Below are 25,266 nucleotides of genomic sequence, written 5' to 3'. Positions count from 1 at the left end.
TGAGGATGGCGCGTTTCCTGGACACAGCCTTCAATGACATAGCCCGGTACCAGATTGGTGTGTGCTGTAGCCAACTCCTATTGTCATTATCATCCAATGACCATATGAGTTGGCAAGACCACACAAACAGATCTGGGACCAGGCTATCAATGACATAGCTGCTCGATAGATACAGCAGAGACCGGTCAAGGTTCCCACGGTCAACAGGGGAGCTCCATTCTTATGAATCTCAGCCAAAACAAGTAACAACCCACCCATCCAGCAGCCCACAAGAAAAGGAAGGAAGCTCTTGGTTGGACATTGTTGTCCATGGTGTGTGTGTGTGTGTGTGTGTGTGTGTGTGTGTGTGTGTGTGTGTGTGTGTCCTACTAGCAGAGCGGGGTAATGGGTCAATGCAATGTTTCTAGCTCTTAGACAACCTCAGTCCTAACCAGTGAACATCACCTCACCTGCATTATGACACAACCACCTCCCCTCATGAATTGCCTGAGAATCGGAGTAATTCCATCGTCCTTCTGGGGAGGATTTGTTTTGAGGACCTTAGTTATCCGCCCCCCCCCCCCCCCCCCCCCCAGCCGCCCCTATTCATTACTGGGAGTACTATTACTCACACAGTGGTAATTGGCCAACAAGGCTATTGATTATCAGGTATGTCTGATTCAGAGAGAACGTGCACTGTCCTCTATTTCCCAATAAACCTATCTTCATGTATTCAAATAGAGCTGCTTATCTGGCTGTGTAAAGCGGAACATTTAAATAGCCACTGACACTCCCTGAACTGAATGACATCCATGGCTGTGCTCTGGTCTTCAGTCAAAAATGTCCTTCACTCACTCGTAATTATACTTCATACTAGTCCTTATGCATTATGACGACACATGAAAAGCCATCGAGTCGAGGACTCATATCCTGAACAATGCAGTGTGTGTGTGTGTGTGTGTGGTTGTGTATACGGCACTGCCTGAAGGGAATGCACAACTGCACTCATACTCCTGCCACATCCGTTTTGACCGGTCACTGTTAATTAAACACTCTTATGCAAAAGCCCACTGACAGAATGACAGCATACTGCTTATGATATCCAGTGGATAACTTTGAACACTTGAACACTTGACAACACAGTCACAGACTGTAATTGCACATATAAAAGCATAGCGCTTCAAGAGTAAATCAATCAATCTGGCCAGATGATGAAAATGGCACCTGCCTGCACTTTGGCTCTACACTTCTGATTAAAGGGCATCTGATCTCAGTAGGCTAAATCACAGTACTCATCTGTGTATCTATTTACAGATGAGAAGGCACCTGGATTAAAGATATATGATCCATGAATCCCTGCATTAGAGCTAGGCTAGTCAAGATCAAATGGCACAGAACAGAAGTCGTTCATTATCCCGGTTGATGGGTGCTCGTGTGATAATCGGGTTGAGGGGGAAACCGAACGGATGCCAGACCTGTGACCGCATAATGTAAACATGTGAGGGGGAGGGGACAGAGATGACCTCATCAAGCGCCGCTGTAATTATTAATTATTAATTCAGTTTTGATCGAATGGGCAGTGTTTGGGTCAGGCTGTTTAGAGACACTCGTCATATATTTGTTGAGAAACCTGTTGAGGAAAATCCATTGATTTAAAACAAGCATATTCCCATGTGTTGTTGTTGTCATACGGATTAGAGAATAATTCGCAGTGTGGCAGTAGACTAGGCTGTACTGTGAGGCTTTTGGGACGGAAGTCAATGCGGACAAGTCTATGCTATTATGAATTGTTTGTGAATGTGGTGAATGTATAACTCTGCTTCCTTCCTTTTGACTAGGCTAATAATCAACATTTAGACAAATAATCGACATGTGTTATTACACATTTATAGCGTGGAAATAACCCTTATTAGACTACTCCACACATAGCCTAACAATGATACAGATCAGAGCTCGTTTGATCTCTAACAATTTCAAATTCACACGCACAACAACCGTGCAAATGACCCGTACGATGATCATTCGATCAAAAGTTTTTGTCGGGAGATACGTGAGAAAGGCCACCAGAAACTCCTCGAATGCACTGACAGATCGAACAACAAACGTTTCAACGAGCGTGACATTTTAACGAGTTTCAATCAAATAATAGGAAACTTACATGTTGTAGCTTCGGGCAACACATTTCCCACCAAATCGGTGTCGAGGTCTTGGCTTTCCATTTTATTCATTCAATCGTGCGCTTTTCGGCTCGTCCTCTCCCGACGGTATGTATACTCATTCCTCAGACAGAAGGGAAACTTGGTTGAGTCACTCTACTTGTTCACCAGCGCGCGCAGTCTACCCCTATTTCCAAATGGAAAACGCTGGAAACGCACCGGGTAGGTAGAGCTCTTTCAAAAAAATAAAAGCGGTGCCACACACAGAGCAACGATATGTTTGGCTGGAAACTATTTGGGCTGCAATACCATCAACGTTCACAAATTGCTTAGGATCAAAAAGATATTGAGGGGAAGGAGAATGGGGAAATAAATTAAACCCACACAACAGCTGACGGTATGCTCATTTTACGGACCGTAGGATGCTGGCCTCCGGATAGGACTGTTCCATAGCCAGAAGGGGTGTGAATATGTTATGGAGCACGTTTATTTTCAATCTTTATACCGCATGATCTAATTCACAACGAATAACATATATTTTTATTATTATGATGTAAGTACTTATATTTTAATATGTACATGTTTAAACGTGTTTAATCAAATACTTCACATATGATACAAATGTATACCCCTTTCATTCCAAATGGAGCCATCCGTCTATAAAATACTACAACCTCTGGTCCATTCCAGTGGTAAGTAATGCAATGATTTTCATGTGTTGAATTCCTGACCACTGCTTCAACGATGCTATCATCCAAACAACAAATGTTTTCAAAGCTATTTTTTTGGAGTCACATATGGTAGCCTAATTATTAGTGCATCCATCACCTGCTGCGCCCCTGCCCAGTCATGTGAAATCCGTAGATTAGGACCTAATGAATTTATTTCAATGGACTGATTTCTTTCTATGAACTGTAACTCAGTAAAATATTTGCAATTGTTGCATGTTGCGTTTATATTTTGGTTCAGTATATTTTGGCACACTTATTGTCCTGCTATTGACCATGAAAAAAGTATAACCTAAAGTATAATTCACTCTCCCCAAGTGTTTAAATTGTATTATCTCTCGCCAGGGGTGCAACTTTGGTTTCAGAAGTGGGGGGAGACATAATTATTATTATTTTTTATCCAGTCGGATAAACACTCCAAACTGACTACCCGACCACTCTGAGGCGTTGGCATGGGCCTAAAAAATACCATTGCCTCGTTTTGTATAATATTCCAATTATGTGAAAGTTTCGCCCCTGTCTCTTGCAGAAATGAAAATGAGACTGCTGTCTAAATTCAGTTGTTACTTTATGTTGGCATAGCCAAAAGTCAGGCCAGGGTTCTACCCTATGATTAATGCCTTGGTCTTAGTCTGCACAATTTCAACACAACATCAAGACACCACAGTGACCACATTCTCTGGCACTACACGTTTGTAGAAGTTTGTGAAAGGCCCCACCAGTTCAAGGCCATCATCGATGGTAACTGACCATATAAAATGCAATATTGTACCATGTGAGAATGATATTCTCTGAACACATGTACTGTTCAAAACTCTCATGTGTGCATCTCAGGTAGGCCTAGACTGACCCTAGTCCCAGGGAATTAGGTTACCAACATGCACAACCTTTCACCCCTAAATCTCTTGACTCAGGAGTGGGATGTACACTCACGTTAATTAGGATTCACATCACAGTGTGTAAAAGATGCTGATTCAGTCGACCGTTCTAGTCTGAGGGATTAGAAATTAGCTGAGGATTTGGACTGTGAGGGTGCATGCAATGAAAACAAGAGAAGAGGGTGCACAACAGCATAATTATTGGCACATGGTTTGGCATGCCAAACACAATAATTGGCATGAAACATGTTTCTCCTTTATAGTAAAATAATGGAAAATTTCAGAAAATTATATGATAAAGTTATCCTGCATACATTGCTATGATATATATAAACTCAGCATAAAAAGAAACATCCTTTTTCAGGACCCTGTCTTTCAAAGATAATTTGTAACTTCACAGATCTTCATTGTAAATAGTCTAAACACCGTTTCCCATGCTTGTTCAATTAACCATAAACAATTAATGAACATGCACCTGTGGAACAGTCGTTTTAAGACACTAACAGCTTACAGACAATAGACGATTAAGGTCACAGTTATGAAAACTTAGGACACTAAAGAGGCCTTTCTACTGACTCTGAAAAACACCAAACGAAAGATACCCAGGGTCCCTGCTCATCTGTGTGAACGTGCCTTAGGCATGCTGCAAAGAGGCATGAGGACTGCAGAGGTGGCCAGGGCAATAAATTGCCATGTCCGAACTGTGAGATGCCTAAGACAGTGATACAGGGAGACAGGATGGACAGGTGATCGTCCTCGCAATGGTAGACCACGTGTAACAACACCTGCACAGGATCGGTACATCCGAACATTACACCTGCGGAACAGGTACAGGATGGCAACAACAACTGCCCGAGTTACACCAGGAATGCACAATCCCTCCATCAGTGCTCAGACTGTCCGCAATAGGCTGAGAGAGGCTGGACAGAGGGCTTGTAGGCCTGTTGTAAGGCAGGTCCTCACCAGACATCACCGGCAACAACGTCGCCTATCGGCACAAACCCACCGTCGCTGGACCAGACAGGACTGGCAAAAAGTGCTCTTCACTGACAAGTCGCAGTTTTGTCTCACCAGGGGTGATGGTCGGATTCGAGTTTATTTTCGAAGGAATGAGCATTACACCGAGGAGCGGGATCGATTTGGAGGTGGAGGGTCCGTCATGTCTGGGGTGGTGTGTCACAGCATCATCAGACTGAGCTTGTTGTCATTGCAGGCAATTTCAACGCTGTGCGTTACAGCGAAGATATCCTCCTCCCTCGTGTGGTACCCTTCCTGCAGGCTCATCCTGACCTGACACTCCAGCATGACAATGCCACCCGCTATACTACTCGTTCTGTGCATGATTTCCTACAAGACAGGAATGTCAGTGTTCTGCCATGGCCAGCAAAGAGCCCGGATCTCAATCCCATTGAGTACGTCTGGGACCTGTTGGATAGGAAGGTGAAGGCGAGGACCATTCCCCCCAGAAATGTCTGGGAACTTGCAGGTGCCTTGGTGGAAGGGTGAGGAAACATCCCACAGCAAGAACTGGAAAATATGGTGCAGTGAGGAGGAGATGCACTGCAGTACTTAATGCAGCTGGTGGCCACACCAGATACTCACTGTTACTTTTGATGTTGACCCCCCTTTGTTCAGGGACGCATTATTCCATTTCTGTTAGTCACATGTCTGTGGAACTTGTTCAGCTTATGTCTCAGTTGTTGAATCTTGTTACTGTATGTTCATACAAATATTTACACTGAAAATAAACGCAGTTGACAGTGAAAGGACGTTTATTTTTTTTGCTGAGTTTAGATATGTTCTTTGTAGAGAGAGAACTCTACTCAGTGTTCTTGTGTGTGAATCTGACCTTTTGTTCTGCGGTGATAGATCTGATTTATATCAGGACTTGTTAAAAAAGCCATGTTCCACCCAAGATAAGAGTTTTTACTGCAGTGTTTATGCTTACAGAAACACCATGCCAATCTGTGCTAAAACAATGTTGGAAAAGTATAACAAAATGATTCTTCTTCACAATTCTTTATATGATCTAATACAGTATTCCAATAATATGTTACGCAGTCTAATGGGCCTTATAAGGTAATTAAGCAAACGGCAACTGCATGCCAAATAGAAGCAGAGTAGAAATCCATGCTTAGATGTCTTGATGTCATTAGTTCATCATGCACTGAAATATATACAAAGTGTACAAGCTTCTCCATAATGGATCTCTCCACTCATTCCAACTGAAGCACGCTATCCCCCACCTGTGGATCTCAAGGAGCATCTGCCAAGGAGGGGGCTGCGATGGGGGGTTAATCGGCACGCTTGAGAGGGGACACCCCCCCCCCCCCTAAAAAAAAGACCCAGTGGGGCTCCTTTGTGCAGCTGTTCAGCCATTTTAGCACAAACCCCCAAGTGCCACCTATCACTACAACTCGAAAGGAGAGAGGCAGAGAGGGGGGGTCTGTGTGTGTGCTGGGGAGCAGGGGGTCTGTGTGTGTGCTGGGGAGCAGGGGGCTTGTGTGTGTCTGAGCACATGCTTGATTGTTAGTTTGCATATCTGACACTTAATCTTTTGAAGCGGGAATTTCAAATGAAAACGGAGGAGACAGAGATATTCAGTTGGACTTGGCTTGGGATGAATCCAGAAACCTATTCAACAATCTTGCATTCATTTTATGATTTGGTCCCAGTAGTATACCCAAGAGCCTTTTACAAAGATAGGAGATGAATAGGAGCAAATGAAGCACTTTCTATTGCCTGTGGAGGTCTTTACCACACATATGAAATTAAGATAAAATGAAGACTGATGTGAAGAAAAAAAACTTCTAATAGGATCGAGGGAAGAGCATGACATTTCATTTTCAGGAGATGAAGAGTAAATTAAGAATGAATATCCTTCTGCCTTGCAGTCAGGCATAGATTCATGTACAGTGGAGAGCAATAAGCTTATAAACATGTGAGATTATTATTAAAAATGGGGGAAATACTTTACATTTGGTGTTATGAATTGAATATAACATAAGAGCTCATGTTACATAGACTGGGTTGGACATGCTCATAGCTCAATGTTGCATAGTGCAATAACCTAACAACTGTGTTTGCAAAACAGGTTGACTTCGTATGTTCTCTTTCTGAATACTATAATGTGCTACTGTGAGTCCGAGAACATTGTACAGTTAGACCTTTCAGCATGACTTCCCTGCATGCAGTATTTGGAGAGATTTTGGGGGTTTAGTGCAACAGTTTAAAAGGTTAATTCACTACCTCTTTCGAGCTCCTTGCTTTGGCTTTGTCATTGTAATCACAATGTTTCTGCCAATCTAGCAATGTTGCTGTACTCACACAGAACAGTAAAGAGCAACTTGCCATGGGTAATTTAATGAGGAGCAATGCTTTTCTCAATTAGCCCTCTCCGTGATAAACTACTCTTCGTACTTTGCCTGTGTTGTAACTTCCCATGGCGGAACAGGGATGAAATGGCATGGGAATAATTTGATCAACAATACAAAAGCACCCTTTTCTTATTTCATCCTGTTTACTCAACTTGAGAAACCTTTTAACATCCTTGAATGTTTCACATGGACTGTAGCTGAACAAATGCTAACTTTTATTTGTCACATGCTTTGTAAACAACAGGTGTAGACTAACAGTGAAATGGTTACTAACCAACAATGCAGAGGAATAAAAAAGAGAAATAGTAGAAGAAAAAAATAAAGAAAAAAAATAGGAGAAGATTAAAGGATCAGTGTAGAGTTTAGCACACAGAACAACATTGTGTTTATGCCATTTCAAATGTGTCAATCTTTGCAGAGGAAATCCGGTCCCAGATCTGTTTGTGCTGTATAACCAACTCATATGGTTGTTATCAAGGCTATACAGCACAAACAGATCTGAGACCAGGCTAAAGTGAACTCATTGGTTTGATCACACATTTTTATTTATCTCAGTTCTGATGACAAGAAAAACACGCTTTTAAAGAAAGGTTTGTAGATTGGGCCAATCTATAGGCTCATAATACATAACTGTGACAATGACAGTAAAAGTAATATACATGTTTTAGATAGTCTCCTACCTGGAAGTTACTTAGTAAGCTTTTAATTTCAAGAGCCTTTTTCTACTGCCCTCTCAAACCCAAGCTTGTGGGAGAAAAGCAGTCTTGCACCCTTTCGTTCTATGTGCTGAAGGACACTTCTTTTTAAACCCCCTTTTCAAGAGATCTGCAAATGCACCTAATCTTTTGTACCCCCTCTTTCCAGGGTATTCAGACCCCCCCCCCCCCCCCCCATCCTTTCATCTGTCTCTCAATGACCCCACGCGCGCAGTCAAACATAGGCTTTATATTTTGCATAGATCTTTTGAAAAACATGCATTTGCTAAAGCCTGAAGTGCCAGTGGACTTCTTTCAACTGAATTATCTTGATTGCGTCATGCACTGGGTGTGCAGTGGCTCTAAGTCTTCACCCTATCTTAAAAAATATGGGTATGACTGTTTCTCTATGCACTAAAGTAATGGTTGGTGATAAGGCCACACAAAGGAGCCAGTTACACTCGTTATAAAGTTGGCCTCCAAAAATATAGTACCAGTCAAAAGTTTGGACACCTACTCATTCAAGGGTTTTTCTTTATTTTTACTATTTTCTGCATTGTATAATAATAGTGAAGACATCAGAACTATGAAATAACACATATGGATTAATGTAGTAACCAAACAAGTGATAAGCAAAACAAAATATATTTTACATTTGAGATTTGTCAAAGTAGCCACCCTTTGCCTTGATGTCAGCTTTGCACACTCTTGGAATTTTCTCAACCAGCTTCATGAGGTAGTCACCTGGAATGTATTTCATTTAACAGGTGTGCCTTTTTAAACGTTAATTTGTGGAATTTCTTTCCTTAATGCCTTTGAGCCAAATAGTTGTGGTGTGACAAGGTAGAAGTGATATACAGAAGATAGCCCTATTTGGTAAAAACCATCAAGCGATATGATGAAACTGGCTCTCATGAGGACCGCACAGGAAAGGAAGACCCAGAGTAACCTCTACTGCAGAGGATAAGTTCATTAGAGTTTACCATGCTCAGACATTGCATCCCAAATAAATGCTTCAGAGTTCAAGTAACAAACACATCTTAACATCAACTGTTCAGAGGACACTACGTGAAATCAGGCCTTCATGGTCAAATTGCTGCAAGTAAACCACTACTAAAGGACACCAACAAGAAAATGAGACTTGCTTGGGCCAAGAAACACGAACAATGGACATTAGAGTGACTTGATTCAGGAAACAAGGTGTATGTCGCAAGACAACTTCATAGGAGAGCCGTTTCAAAGTAAAAACTATTTTTTTTAATCAAAATGCGTTTCTTGGCATAAATACCTTCTCAAACATGTGAATTTCCATGTGCCTTAATAACAAACCTGTATGCCATCTGTCAATAAAATATATTTTTTAAATTACGAGCCTTGTTGTTTGAGCCACAGAAAAAGTTAGCAACCTTCCCACTAGCCATGATTGATAAAGATAAGGAGTGGGCTGGACATGCCGAGAGAGGAGTTCGGATTGGTCTGCCATATAGAAGGCTTCTGTCTATTTGAACTGGCTCCCTAGCTGATGTTATTATTTGTTTCCCAGAGATGTTTGCTTTTCTAGTTAGAGCCTAATGTTTTCTAGCTAACATTGAACCTGGTTGATTAGGTCCCAGCACTGTAGCATTGTTGGCACTTTGTTTATTGTTGTTTAACTAGCTAACCCGTTAGCTAACATTGCGTGACGTGTGTACAACACCCATTGAATATGACCGGTGTCAGTAAACTTCTGCAAAAAAGCGTAATGAAATTGTTAGGCTGTGTTATCAAAAAGGTCTGCAAATGTATTTGTCTGGTTTTTACACTAAAATATTACTGTTCTGAATCAGTCACTCAGTAAACTTGTACTGCTTTGTACATGAGCTATGTAGATGAGGTTATTATATTGGGGGTCTGTCCTTAATGCCTACAGTTGGACACTCATTCTCACCGCTGTACCATAGCAATAAAGTCCTCATTGAAAGGCCACTACACAACACAGTGTTAGGTAAATGTTTTGAGGTCCTAGCCTCCAAAGAATATGACAAACTTGAACAACAAGGATGAAGGGACTGTCATTATGGTAATCTTTATTGTGATTTGTAAAGTGTGACTAAGAAACAGCTAAACCAAGTGTGTAGCTCACAACATGATATATATAAAACAGTCATCAACCAGAGGAAGAGAACACGTGTGCACATATTTTCCAAACCACATTCCAACATTTACTGTAGGGTGCCATGCGTGACAGCAGCAGCATCCTGGAAAGACACTTTGACAGTTGTTGAGCATGTCTATAGCAGCTCTGGTTGCTCTGTATGCTGACATGTTCCTTGGGTCCAGGAAGCTGGTGTCCCCTTGTACCAGTTGTCTCCAATCTCCTGGACGCAGGTCCCCAGTGGGTGTGGAGTGGTCAACAAGCGTGGGGGTGAATGTACCGCGTTGATGACTGTGTTGCCAGTGTCTACAGTGCAAAGGTAATTGTGGAGTGCCACGCAGGACTTCACAATGGTCTCAGCTTTCTCCGGGGCAACCTCAAGGGCTCGTTCCAGGATCCTCCATCTTGCAGCAAGGATCCCAAAGCAACTTTGAAATTGAGAGTGGTGGTAGTTGTAGATATTCTTGACGTCATCAAGGCCAGAAGAACCTTTAAATAAAATAAGCATTTCCATTAATATTGAACAACGACATGAAGGCTATCAAATGTGTTCTGTAATAACCGTGTGGCCTATGCTTTGGACAAAGGCCTTTATCCTCTTACTGGGATGCCAGATCACTTTTATGTGAGGCATATAATTACAACATCTATAATGATATCATTTTCACATCATACTGTATGCATAGTCACATGTATTTAGTTTATCTTACCTGGATATGGTCGCATTAGGTTTACCATCAGAGGGAATGCTTTGTCTCCCACGAAGACATATGGGCTCAGTGTTTGGGTCCATCGGCAAACACTCTGGCCTTGATAGCGGCAGCTGGCCGAACTTGCTCCAGACTATGCGGCAACGTCGATCATGGTGAAGCCCATTTTGCCAAGGAGGGATCGGCAACAAAATCCTCCTTCGGGACATGCCAGATGGCACGGCACACTTCCGTTGACGATGACACACACTGTTGAGATCCCTTATAGCTTATAACTCACAGTAATACGTTGCTGTTTGCTGCCAATTGCCAAAAGCTGAAGGGTCACAGACAGCCTGCATCAATTACGGGCAAGCTGTGAGTTCTCTCGCATGCACGATGTGAGAGGCAAGCCGCTGAAGCAAGCCATCAGATCTGGCAACAGACAGCCGAAAGTATTGAAAATGTCTTTCCTCGTCAATACTTTGCATAGGTTGGACAAGAGACGTGTGTATTCTCCATCGTCCCCTCTTGTAGGGTTCAGTTTGTTTTTCTTCTCCTCCTGAAGAAGTAAGAGCAGTTCTAGCTCTTGCTATTCAAACTTTAGCAAATGCAATTCATAGAGAGACATGTTTGCTTCCGTAGCTAGCTAGCTTTCGTAAACAGACATATGACACCGGGTCCCGAAGTTCAAATGTTATTGCCAGCTAGAGTCAAAAAGAGTGCTTCGGCCCCTCTTGCTTGGTAAGCTACACTGGCTTACCCCAAGCCCCCTAGTGGATATATACCACACAAGGCAGACTTCTTCTCTGGGTGTAACGCAACGAAAATAGTCTATGCACATAAACCATGTAGCCTGCCTTTAGACTTCATTGCATTGCACACACTTCACTGCACACAGGAAGAGGGGTCCCACCCTCCCCTCTCTCATCCCTCACTTATAGGGGTCCCACCCTCCCCTCTCTCATCCCTCACTTATTCACTCACTGCTCAAGAAAGGGCTTGATTTGAGAGTCGCAGCTGCACTCTCTTCACCCAAACACTCAAAGGGAGAGGGAGAGGCCCTCAAACTCAGACACATTCATAATCACTAATAGGAACAAGTGCACAAGCAAGCAGGACAGTAAGCAAGCCGAAATACACACATGGAATCACACTTCGCTCATTAAATTGCTACTGATTGCTTTGAGGGGCGCAGGCCTGAGGCCCAGCAGTTAATTAAGGAAATTGGGGAATAGGGGGGTAAATAAATGGCACTGAGATTTTTTAACTATCACTGAGGGAACAAATGAACAACAAACAAACAATAGAAAGACAATAGAAAGAACGATAGAAAAGCAGAGGAAATACAGATGATACATGATGATAGCAGACAGACAGATCACAGATCTTGCCATAAAATGATGGAGAGCCTTTGCAGGGAGACTGAAAAGCAACTGATACCACAAAGAATGAAAGAAAGCCACACAAGATAACTTATCTACAGACAGATAACACTCGAAACTTGCCTGATCTGGTTATTTCTTTGTACAGTTCCCTTTTGAGCATTATACTCTTTGAACATATTGGCTATGGTTGTCCCTAATGGGTAAAGATATAGGCCACAAGCAAGGTTGGTTAGGTTACTTTCTAAATGTAATCTGTTACAGTTACTAGTTACCTGTCCAAAATTGTAATCAGTAACGGAACTTTTGGATTACGCAAACTTAATAACTTAATTAATCTTTCAGTTACTTTTGGATTACCTAGAAGACAGGGTTCCAACAAACGCATTTGGTGTGTCATCATAGTCATCTCTGACTTGTGGTCAGACTCAGGTGGAACAAACTTAAACTTGCGCCTTTTTTCAATGCTGAATTGAATGTCATTGAGGAAAGAGAAAGGTGTCATAATGTATTTTTTCACAACCATCCTTTCTGAATTTAAAAGTAATTATCTAGTTTTTCAAAAGTATCTGTAATCCAATTACAATATTTTTTTACTGGTAACGAAACTGATTACAGTTACATTTTTGGGGGGTCAGATTACATGATTACATAAAATCAATTACTCCTCAACCCTGACCAGAAGATATTTTAGAATGCTGTCATTTTGTAATTTAAAAAATAATAAATCAGATAGCTGTGTGTGTCTGTGTGCGTGCAGTGGCCACAGACTTGTTCTGGTCTCTATTCCACGGAGCCTAGTGTTCACCGCCACAATGAGTTTGGATTCTGGAGGTCAGCTGCTGTGAATGGCCGAGGTCATCCATGGCCCCTTAATGAAATAACAATAGCAGGAATGTCCAGGATGTCCCCGGAGAGCGTACACCGAGCCAGCTCGTATAGTCTACTGAACATGCTATCTCTGTCTGTTGCCAATGCTTTCTGTAATACGTGGGTAGAGTAGCATCAAGGAAGCTTGGTCAAGACATTAGTTAGCCGTCAGCCTATATGCTGGATTTCATGGTGTCCGAATTTATTTTCATGCTAACCTGAAAAGCACAAATTGCACAATTGTTGCAAAACTATTGGTCAGAAATAAGTGTTTTGTTAATGTTTTTTATTATGTGTTATAACCTATAATACAACCCTGAAATTACTTACTAGCAACAGACACGGGTGTTTGTACAGTGCCTTCGAAAATGATAAGCATAATTACACAATAGCAGCACATTGAGCATGTTAAGACCTGACGGATACATGCGAGCTGAGCCATCCAAACATATGAGTTTGCTTTTAAATGACAGGTCTGGACGTGCAAAAGACCCATTTTGACCTGATATTGTTCTGGCTGCCTACCTCTGGAAGTGTTCCGGAACAATCAAGTGCAAGTTGTCCCGAGTAATGTTAACTATTTATGTTGTGAGAGGATAGCCTAAATATCCTGTGATTAACATTTTAGACTATGTGTAGGAGGCAGGGGTGGGCAACTCCAGTCATCGAGGGCCTGATTGGTGTCACACTTTTTCTCCATCCCTAGCAAACACAGCTGATTAAATTGCATTCTAAACTGAAGATCATGATTAGGTGATTATTGGAGTCAGGTGTGTTAGCTGGGGCTGGGGCAAATCTGTGACACCAATCCAGCCCACGAGGACTGGAATTGCCCACCCCTGGTATACAGGGAGTACAGGAGGGGACTGGGAACTCACCCTTGTGGGGCCCCCGTGTTGAGGATCAGTGTGGAGGAGGTAGTGTTCTCTACCTTCACCAACTGGGGGCTGCCCGTCAGGAAGTCCAGGACCCAGTTGCATCGGGAGGAGTTCAGACCCAGGGCCATGAGCGCGGGGCTGATAGTGGACATCTTTTTTTTTAAATTTAAATTCTTTAAAAAATATATATTTATTGAATATTCGAAACATACAATATACCTGCAGTGAAGCCGCTCAATACCTACATCATACCAGTCATCCAACAGATTCCCATTCAGAGCGACACACAGAAGCATCCAGGGTCAATACCCTGCTCAAGGGCATGTTGACCGATCTACCACAAGGCCAAAACGGGAACCCGAACCCTCCAAGATCCCCCCACAGTTCCCCAATAGCTGTTGCTCAACCATTCGAGACCTCTCCCACAGTCACCCCCTCAAGGAAAAATAAATAAATAAAAAATACAATTAATTACATTCCCCACCCCCAAGAACCCCCCAATGCACCAACAACCAAGAGAATGAACTAAAGAGAAAATAGGAAAGACAGAAGAAAATGACAAACAACATTGCAAAAATGTAAACAAATAAATAATAATAATGATACATTTAAAACAAAGGATATCAACGGCAACTGAAATCATAACAGCAATGCCTACTTTATATGTTTGTATGCATGACTGGCATTATTACATGTATGTGTGTGTTCTTGTATGTGTTTATTTGAATGATTGTGCACATGCATATACACACACTAACACCTGCATGGCATCAGCCTCAGGCAAACCGGCATTAGTTGTAAAAACACTGCCACTTAGTGTCATTCATATGTAGTTTTTATTATGTTTTATGTTTTTTTTTTTTTTTTACCATCATTCTCTCTCTCACACAGCAACTCCACTCCCACTTGTCTCCAATTCCACATACCAACCCTCAGCTTCCCTCAGCCCATCCCATCTATCTCTGCTGGCCACCCACTTCGGGTTTCTACTCAACACATATCTTTCAACTATGCTGTGATGTTTAATGTACAATTTCAATCTATCTAATCGAATAGAATCCAGATTGCGAGTTGAAGATGAATACTTTACTAAGAGTATTAGTATATTAGTAACTGACTGACCCAGTCTCTCCAGATCTCCTAACAGTACTATTTCTATGGTCAATTTTATATCAATGCTATGCATTTTCAACCATTCCTGAACCTGAGACCAGAAACAGGCTACCTGAGGGCAATAGCAAAATAAATGGTCTATTGATTCTGTGTCCTCACAACAAAATCTTTTGTTGGTGGCAGAGCTATAATAATTTTAGCTGAAAAGCACGAAGATTTTATGCCCATACAAATGGATTCAACATTTTGTTGGTGGCAAGAATTAAATAAAGGTACAGTAATCTTTGGGATTTGAAATGAAACTTGCATTTTTATTCCTTCCCTTTATAATAGGCAGGCAGACCAGCTTACTTTATTTAACCAACACTCCAACCACAGTGGGTTAGGGCCTGTTCAGGGGCAGAACCTTTGTACCTTGTCAGCTTTGGGATTTGAACTTGCAGTTCCCAACGCTCCAACCTCCTCCCGCTGCCACCCGCCTCCTCCATTTTTGTGGCAATGCTGTAATCAATTGGTTGTACTCTTGGTTGTACTCTTTCTGCACAATTCTGATAACTCCACGAAGAACATAACTCTACCATTCCAATTTAAATATAATTTAAGAACAAAATATCAACTAGCACATTTGAGTTTAGCCATATTATTTGTTGTAATATAGTGGGGATAATGGCCTGATTTGAAAATTGACTGATTGAAAATGTCTGAACTTGATGATAGCTGGTCTGCGGCTACGTTGCTGTCTGGGCCGGCAAGGGTTAACACATTTGAATGACTTACATATGTCCTCCGCAGCTCAGAGTTGACGTTATGCTCGGCGTATGAGAAAAATGTGTTTAGCACCTCCGGTAGGGCAGCATTGGTGCACTGGCTTTCTTTTTGTAATCCATGATCGTTAGAAGCCCCTGCCATATATGCCTCGTGTCCGACCCGCTGAATTGCTCCACTTTGTCCCTATACTTGTGTTTAGCCATTATGATCGATCTGCGTAGGTCGTATTTGTATTGTTTAACCATATGATTTTCCCCGGTCATCTTGCTATGTTTAAAAGCAGCATCAAGCCTTCAGTTTCACGACAAGGCTGCCATCAATCTACCAGTGGAGGCTCCTCAGAGGAGGAAGGGGAGGCCCATCCTCCTCAGTGAATTGAATAAAAACATAAATAAAAAATAAAAAGTTATCCTTTTTAGATAAAACTATACTAAATATAGTCACATCACTAAATTATTGATTAAAACACACTGTTTTGCAATGAAAGTAACCCCCCTTCATAGACATACACAGTAATTATGACAACTTCCGGAGGACATCCTCTAACCTATCAGAGTTCTTTTTTGTTTTGTATTCAAGTCAATGTACTCAGAGGAGGCTTGAAGCTAGCTGTCTTTCGGCTACACCATGGTGCTACCCTACAGAGTACTGTTGAGGCTTTGCAAAATAGGTGTTTTAATCAATTATTTGGTGACGTGATGATATTTAGTGTCATTTTACCTAAAAATGATAACTTTAAAAAAAATGTTATCGTGAAATTCACTGAGGAGGATCTTCCCCTTCCTCTTCTGAGGAGCCTCCACTGCCGCAGTGAAACTTCATTCCATGAGGAACTATACCTTATCACGGAGTGACGTTTGACTGCGGTCAAATGGGTTGTACTGGGGTAAAAATCCCTCAAAATATGGTGTTGGAGACCATTCAAATTAGCCCCACAGTTGCCTTATTAAATCTTGTTCATTCTCTCAAGCTAAATACCATGACTGTTTTCTCATTAGCTGGAAATGTTATTTGATATGTCCGATGTAACATAATTTGGTCGATATCATTACCAAGCTACTGCATACTCCATAAACATATACATGTCCTGTGCAGGGTGTGCTATTAGCATTGCTAGCATTCACTGGTTGAAGTTGGATTATAATGACATGAATATCATTCACAACATTTTAACAGGAGTTATAATCCAGTTATAATACCCCCCAAAATGTAACTATGGTGTGTCAATATTGCTTTAATTCAGGCTTGGCTGAACTGCTCTCAATTGGGAAAGATTTGCCCTTTCCCCGATTCTGTGATTTTCAATGAAAAAGTTACTTCCCCATGTGGACCTATGAAAAAGGTATTTACTCCAATTGAAAATAAATGGTTATCTTTCTAATTGGCATTATGGCTGACGCTAACCAGTTTAGCACCTATTTTCTTAGAGTATATCAGATAACATCTAAACACGCAGTACTTCCGCATTCCACTGGGCCAGCTTGGCAACTTCTTGTGCTACTGAAATTCCCTTTATGTACTTGTACCACATCAATGTGCAGCTTCCTTCTTGTGTTTTATTCATCTTGTTTATCTTTTTCTTATTTTACATCTGTATCGTTGGGAAGAGCTTGTAAGCAAGCGTTACACTTGTTGTATTCAGCACCTGTGATAAATAACATTTGATTTGACATTCAAACTTAAACAACCAGTCCTCAGCTAGCTAGCTAGTTATTCCAAATAACATCTGTTCTGAAACTATGTCAAGATGACACATTGTAAACTATTCAAGTAAACTGTCAAAAACAAAAAGCAAATGGAAACTTGGTCCCAAAAAAAAGGACTTTAAATAAATACATTTACAAAAATCTACAGGAGTGATCAGTCATGACTAAAAATAATAATAAAAGGAATCCAGCTTTATGTGGTAATTATGTGGTCCTAGACTATATAGTTATGTGGTACTTTTTGGTTAATTACTTCTCCTGTGGTAACTAAAACAATGAAAAGGATTTTAAACCAATAAACCTATTGACATAAATTGTAAGAAATTAAGACAATTAAATATGACTAAAGAATGAATTATACAGATTTAACTCTTATTCTTATTTATTTAATTATTCCCTACAAACAAGTTCCCAGTAAACCAAAATTGGTTCTGGGAAAGTTCCCAGAACATTCGTTAGGTTGCAGCAAATGTTCTCATAAGCCAAAAACTGTCCAGTCGTGATGATGATTATAGAATGTTTGTATAAAACACTTACCTGATGTTGCAAGAAGGTTCCTGGGAACAGTCTGGAGAGAACCATTTGGGGACATCACAAAAGATATGTTCCCAAAACACAAAACTGTCCAATTGTGTGGATGATTCTACAATGTTTATTTTAGGATGCAATATATTTCACGTAATGTTCCCAGAACACATATAATCTGTTCTTTAAAAGTTCACAGAATGCCTCAATAGGTTTTGGGAAGAGTCTGGTGGGAACATTGTGGGTGCATCACAAAATATATGTTCCCAAAACACAATACCTTTCCAGTTGTGCGGAGGATTCTACCATGTTTATTTTAGGTTACAAAAAAACATTCATCTGATGTTACAAGAACATCCCTAGAACACATTTGGTCTGTTCTTTAAAGTTTCCCAGAATGTTTCTTTAGGTTGTGGGAACATTGTGGGGACTTGACAAGACATAGGTTCCCAAAACACAAAAACTGTCTAGTTGTGCTGAAATTCAGATGATGTTAGTATCAGTGTGCAAAAAACATTCCTTTGATGTTGCAAGAATGATGACAGAACAGCCTTACTAAGTTCTTTAAAGGTTCCTAGAACTTTTAATGAGGTTGTGGGGGTGTTGTTCCCAAAACACAAAATATGCTTAGTTGTGATGACATTGATACAATGTTTAAGATAAGTTGCACAGGACATTCCAAGAATATTGTTAGAATGTTGACAGAACACCTGGTCTAAGTTCTTTAAAGGCACCCAGAACATTTAATTACGTTATGGGAGCTGTCTGGTATGTTGCAAGAATATTCTTGTGATTTTCACATAGGTTGCACAGGACATTCCCTTTATGTTGTAAGAATGAAATAAGTCGGCTTTTATGACATTAATAGCATATTTGTTTTAGGTTGAACATAATATTCGATTGATGTTCACGCAATATACATTTTACCTCGTCATGGAACACTTCAAGAACATTTTTACAATGTTATATTTAAGTTTGACCCAATATTACCATAACATTCTCAGCATGCAAATTAAAGCAGATTGGAAAACATCTCCATGATGTTTTCTCCAGAGTGAATGGCAATTCGCATTTGAGGACTGTTTTTGAACAGCATTTAACGATACAAACACATTTTTACACTTCATATGTTGACAATCTTCACATGATTTCTTTCATAGGACATTTGAACAGCAGTTACTCATTCAAACACAATCATATTTTTTTTTACGCTTCATGAATTGACAATCTGAACATGTGGGATTTAAACATGCAATGTTTGTTTCCCAAGCCATGTCTTTTATCTTAGCTAATGTTATGGGAATGTTCCCGGTTTGCTGGGTTTCCTGTAATTGGAGTTTATTTGGTGCAGCTCCCTTAAGATCTTCACCCCCCCACACACACACACACACACACACACACACACACACACACACACACACACACTTTCTACTGCAGGTCCTCAAATAACACATATGTGACGACACATTATGTAACAAAGTAGATCAGTATTATAATGCAGTTAATTGCATATTTTTAAGTCATTATTTATAGCAGTGTGTTTGTCTAGAAGTTGTTGAATGTGGTGGGCCGTAGCAAGCTATCTGCTTCAGATTTCGACATGATCGATCTCTGTCGAGGGAGGAGGAGCTGGTTTTTACATATTGTGTATATTTATTTCTTCTGAACACATTTCCGTTTGTTGGCAATGTCCGCCAAACTGCTATCAGTTATTTTTAATCTAACTATTTAGTTATAGAAATGTGATACCATCAATGCAAGCTGTAAAATGACTCCCAATTTAGAACACAGCAACCTTAGTAATGTGCAGGGCCTTCAGAAATGTATTCACACCCCTTGACCTTTTCCACATTTTGTTGTATTACAGCCTAAATAATGACAATTATATACATTAATACATTCCTTAAAAAACATGTTGTCTTTCCTAAAAGCATGAATCTGTCCTTCTCTTGGTCATCCTTCTAAATGAAAAGCACTGATGTACTCCCGCTCAAATTAAATGATTTGTTCAGAGTGTATCTAAATACACGCAATTACATTTCTTGACACACAACAATTCATAAATGTGCTGAACAATGGAGGTTAAGGAATACTCTGTTAGGGCCAGTAGGAGAGGGGGGAGAATCCAAATGTTCAGCTGCAACCAGAGGACAAGGGAAGGAGGTGCCATTCTCTCATTTATTTTTCCCTCTCTCTCTCTCTTTCTCTCTGGTTTGTCATGGTAATGAAGGCACTGAGGGAGGCTCTTTAAGCTGCTGCTGAGGGGGGGTTGTGTGCATGTGAAGGGGGGGGAGTCCGGTGAAATGGAGCGTTGCAGTCATATAAACATGGAGTGCACTGAAGCGGAAGGAGGATAAAGGGGGTGAAAAGGGGGTATGGCGCGGGACCCTGAGGGCAGGCAAGGTGGTGGACTGAGTGCATGGAACCATGCAGGCCCACGTGTTGTAACCGAAAGGTTGCAAGTTCAAATCACCGAGCTGACAAGGTACAAAATCTGTCGTTCTGCCCCTGAACAGGCAGTTAACCCACTGTTCCTAGGCCGTCATTGAAAATAAGAATTTGTTCTTAACTGACTTGCCTAGTAAAATAAAGGTAAAATTAAATTAAAAAAGAAAGAGACAAGCAAGCGTAGTGCACTGGGTTTATAGACTGAGCTATTAGGTAGAAATGCTCACATTTGCTTTGCCATCTGCAGCCAACTGTTGGGCTTAGGTCACTGTTCTGTGAAAAAATGTATTGATTAGATGTCACATGGGCAGACAAGTGTAAAAGTGTCACACAGGTACAGCAGGTTGAGATAACTAAGGGGAAAGGTTAAAAGGTCAAGCCCTGGTGACTGTGACACTCCATTTTCCATTAACCTTCACACACACACGTCGTAATGAGTAGACCAAGGCGCAGCGTGCGTAGAGTTCCACATAATTTTAATAAACCGAAACTCACAGAACAAAAACAACAAACCAAACGAAACGTGACGCTACTGGTGTGCACACAGGCAACTAACTAGACAAGATCCCACGAATAACCATGGGGAAATGGCTACCTAAATATGATCCCCAATCAGAGACAACAATAAACAGCTGCCTCTGATTGGGAACCATATCAGGCCACCATAGAAATACATTTCACCTAGATGACCCACCCAAGTCACTATCACGCCCCAATCAACACAGAGAATAAACAGCTTACTATGGTCAGGGCCTGCTGCCTGCCTGCCTGCCTGCCACGCACGGACGGATGGACGGACGCACGCACGCACTATGGGTACATTTGGACAGCTGGCAGATGAACAGATTTTCTTATGACAATGTCTGTTACAGTAATTAATTCTCTCTCATCATTGTCCATATATCATACCATTGCCGCCAACATGATCATTAAAAGTCCCATTCCCTTTTAACTGGCCACCACGAGACTCAGTCAACCAACTGAAATACAGGCCAAGGTCCCTTACCCACGGGAGTAATCACATTCTTATCATCAAAAGGGAATGACGACACTGAGGAGTGAGCTCACACGCTGCCAGCTATATGCCCTCGCTACACAGTTATAGCATACACACTCAGAAGATAAGAGTCTGTGCTCTGTGTAGAATATGGTGTCCGTATTAGGACAGCTTCCACCTTGGGATGCACCACATACACACAAGAGCTCAGTAGAAGCAACACAGCATGTTATTGATTTTGAAAATTGTCTGTAGTTTGCAGTATGATTAGGCAGATGAGTTGGTTATTTACAGCTGTGCCCCTCAATATGACCAAGAGGATGCAGTCTTTAGGATGCAGTCGGATGCAGTCGTACAGAATACACTCTACTTGTATACTATTAGTCCAAAGAGATGTTTACAAGCAGTACACCAGAATGATCTATTTTAGCATAACAACCCCCCCATGTTAATCCCCAGTGGTTTAGACCGGACTCTTAAAGAGACCCCAATCCCCTTGACATAGATTCTCATTATTCGCCTATCAATGGATTAGCCCCACCCTCCAGCCAGCACTGCAGAGGGGGAGGATGGGGAGAGAAGAGGATTGAGGAGTGTTATAGGTTACAAGCAATGAAAACAGAGCTAACTGTTGTCCTTAGTTTACCTATAAACTTAGAAATGCAAACAGTACATTTTAATGGAATACATAGTGTATCAAATATGAGAGCAGGAAGAACGCTGCAGGCTTAGTATTCAGTTTTCAGTAGATACATACAGTCAATTGGGCCTGTCCAACATCCACTGGTGCAGTGTTGGCAGCTAAAATGAGTTTATAGAACGTTCCGTCACTCAGAGTACATAAAAACCTTTTAAAAAGCCCCACTGTCAACCAACCATCTTACATTGAATTTCCTATCCGCTTTTACTGTCAATTCGTTTTCTGTCCCACATCAGATTGGACGCAATCATGTTTACACAGAGGAACTCAACATAATACCAATACAATCCTACAGGAATGACTTCTGACGACAACAACCATTTTCTATCCCATTAGATGGACATGCTTAATACCACTGAGGTACAAAGCCTGTTACAGCAGCGACTCAAGGGCTTCTTTTGACTTTACGTTCAATTATCCTATGAGGAATGCCTTTGAAAAGACAGCTGCAGTCAGCGCAGCCTGCGACAGTGCTGACTCTCATGGCATTATGTGATGGAACCATGGTAACACATCAGCCAAGTCATAGGATGTGGAAGTGATCACACATCACAAGAGACACCTATCAATCTACATTTACCAAATGTACATTTGGATGCCTTCCTGACTTATACAGAGTTAAGTCTTGTAATGCAAAATAACAAAGAGGTTGCTATTTAATCAAGATCATTCTAAGATAAGACATTATAAAAGGTGTTATTCATGCTTATATCAAGTCTTACAATGCATAATTTGCCCCATCATAATGCACTATACCTGCACACTATGAAATGTTTTACTGGAATTAATATTGGAAAGTCGTGGACACAGTTTGTCTGCTGACACCTTGGTCCAAGGACACAGCAGCGAACGCCTGGCTCGATTTATTGGTTCTTTAACCAATGTACAGTATATTGCCACAGAGAGAGATTAGTACTGATACTCACAAGTCTGGTCATGGCAGAAAATATTCTCTCGAATAAGGGGCGCTTGTTCCTCTTCTCCTTCTCGGACAAACAGGAGGCAGAATTCACCTCTTGTGCAGTCTGTGGTGTCATAGCGCTGCAGGCTGAAAACAGAATATTGTCTGCCCTACATATACAAACAAACAGCATTAGGATATCTTAAATAATTGTGGAAATATAGACCTGTAAACACAGATACCATAGGAGGAAGTATCAACTATGAATAGTTATGATGAACTTCACTTTTTGGTTCAATACACAACTTTCCAAGTCAAATTTCCTCTCATTCAGTGCGGTGTGGTACTGCCTGACAAAAATGCATACAGTTACACATTTTTTTATGTTGTGGCTATTGTAATCGGATCTAAGGAAAACAAGTGGGCTCGGAGATCAAAATTTAAAAAATTGGGGTCCAAGGTTCCATAAATGATTTTGCATATTTAGCCCGTAGTCTTGCAATTAATTCAGGGGACCCCACTAGATTTGTCTCCAAATCCAATAGAGTCCAAATTCCAATATGGCTGCCACGTTATCATTAAATGGTGGTTTAATCACCTGTATTTGTACACATTTTAAATTCAGAGCCATTTTTCAGATTTGTGTACTGCACGTATGACCTGTACTCAAGATTATTTTTGTGTAAAAAAGTATGGGCATTCAAATGGAGTTGGTCCCACCTTTGCTGCTATAACAGCCTCCACTCTTCTGGGATGGCCTTCCACTAGATGTTGGAACATTGCTGCTGGGACATGCTTCCATTCAGCCACAAGAGGTCGGGCACTGATGTTGGGCGATTAGGCCTGGCTCGCAGTTGGCATTCCAATTCATCCCAAAGGTGTCCGATGGGGTTGAGGTCAGGGCTCTGTGCACTCCAGTCAAATTCTTCCACACCGATCTCCACAAACCATTTTTGTATGGACCTCGCTTTGTATATGGGGGCTGTCGTGATGTGATTATCATTCATCTGATGACTGTTATTTATTTGATCAACTAACTATGTTTAATTGTTTCTTGACTAAATTAATCATGTAACAATTAACTCATCAGGAATTTGTTGCACCACTGGAAAAGTTGTTTAACGAGTTAGTATCTCCTGACTCTAAAGATATATAGTTATCTCTTACATCAATAACAGTCACTTACTTATTAATCCTTACCTCAGTCTCATTCTGAACGTCGCATACTCCTTGATATCTGCAAGAACCTTAACCTTATTGAAGAATCACTAACTAACTAAATAATAACACAGAATACAAACACACCTACATGAGATAAAAGTCCCTAGTAGACTGACAAGATATGATGGCTTGTTATACATTTGGAGAGGGAGGGGTAGGTAAAGAGAGGGAGAGACATAGAGAGAACACTTGGATACATTTGGAACCTATGCTCAAAGGAATAGTAATACATTGCACATGAACCATCGCTCATTCGGATAAGAAATACAATATATATATTGATGCGTAGATGTCTTTCTAGATCGTCTGTTGAAACCAATCGAGCCGTCTATGGGGAGTGGCTCAATGTAAGGCTCTGGTCGTCCACAAGAGGTCAAAATGGCCTTCTAGGTTGTAGAGTTTCTCTGGTAGTGAAGCGTTTGTTAGAACAGCTACTTCAGATGTACCAACGGTTGTCGGATGGGATTCTCCTTCCCACCTTGTATCTTTAGAAAAAGTTCTAGATGACTTTACATGCCAGCTGCAGACTGATATGATAAGGTCTAGTGAGTTCATCTTCTTGTGTAGAGGTTGAGAGCTTCAGAGTTTCTAACCATTTCAATATGTGGACCTTGGCCTAACGTCTTTTGGTCTCGTAGTGATCTCAACGATTGATTAATCAGGGTTCATCTCACAACCACTTTACACACCAGTAGTAGCCCGGCAATGTCCTGGTCTCACCATTTTCAGCCATGTAGCCATCGCTCCACGCTTTCTGGTATTGTAGTTTTAACCATTCGTGATGTGCGTCTGTTTGGTCGCGCTGTACATCGGCTGGGCTTTTATCCTCGGGTAAAAAGAGGGATGTTCCATCACGCCGACACAATGTCTGTGCTCACTTTGGCGTGGTTATTGACTGGGCACAAATTGAAATGATAAACTCTCATTTAGAAGGCTAAAATCACGTTGCTATCTTCACAAAAGTATTCTCATATTTAATCATATATTTTATACAACATTTAGATGTAAAGTTGATACATAGAATGCTTACACTTTCAGAGTTACAGTTACTTTGTAATACAATCCTTAATGACATCACAAAATAATAAACAATATGACATGATTATCCTTTTGATCCC

At 41.0% G+C, this 25,266-nt stretch overlaps 1 protein-coding gene across 7 annotated transcripts in view; it reads right to left on the bottom strand.

Moving 5' to 3' along the window:
* LOC115141220 (MAP7 domain-containing protein 1-like) overlaps positions 1 to 2,531 on the bottom strand; it is a 77,978-nt gene extending 75,447 nt beyond the window's left edge. For 5 of the 7 annotated variants that reach the window (XR_010458476.1, XR_010458477.1, XR_010458475.1 and 2 more), the window contains exon 1: positions 2,138 to 2,530. Coding sequence is in view for 1 of the 7 variants with exons in the window: in XM_029679956.2 (XP_029535816.2) it covers positions 2,138 to 2,207 (70 nt within the window). In the remaining 6 variants the exon portion in view is untranslated. Of the gene's footprint in view, positions 1 to 2,137 lie in introns of all 7 variants that reach the window. The other 2 variants (XR_010458473.1, XR_010458474.1) reach the window with 1 other exon arrangement.
* Between the last annotated feature and the right edge of the window lie 22,735 nt (positions 2,532 to 25,266).

This window comes from Oncorhynchus nerka, linkage group LG14, assembly GCF_034236695.1.
Source record: "Oncorhynchus nerka isolate Pitt River linkage group LG14, Oner_Uvic_2.0, whole genome shotgun sequence".
NCBI classification, from domain to species: Eukaryota; Metazoa; Chordata; class Actinopteri; order Salmoniformes; family Salmonidae; genus Oncorhynchus; species Oncorhynchus nerka.
The sequence above is the reverse complement of the archived record's forward strand: the minus strand, read 5'-3'. Positions and strand labels throughout refer to the sequence as shown.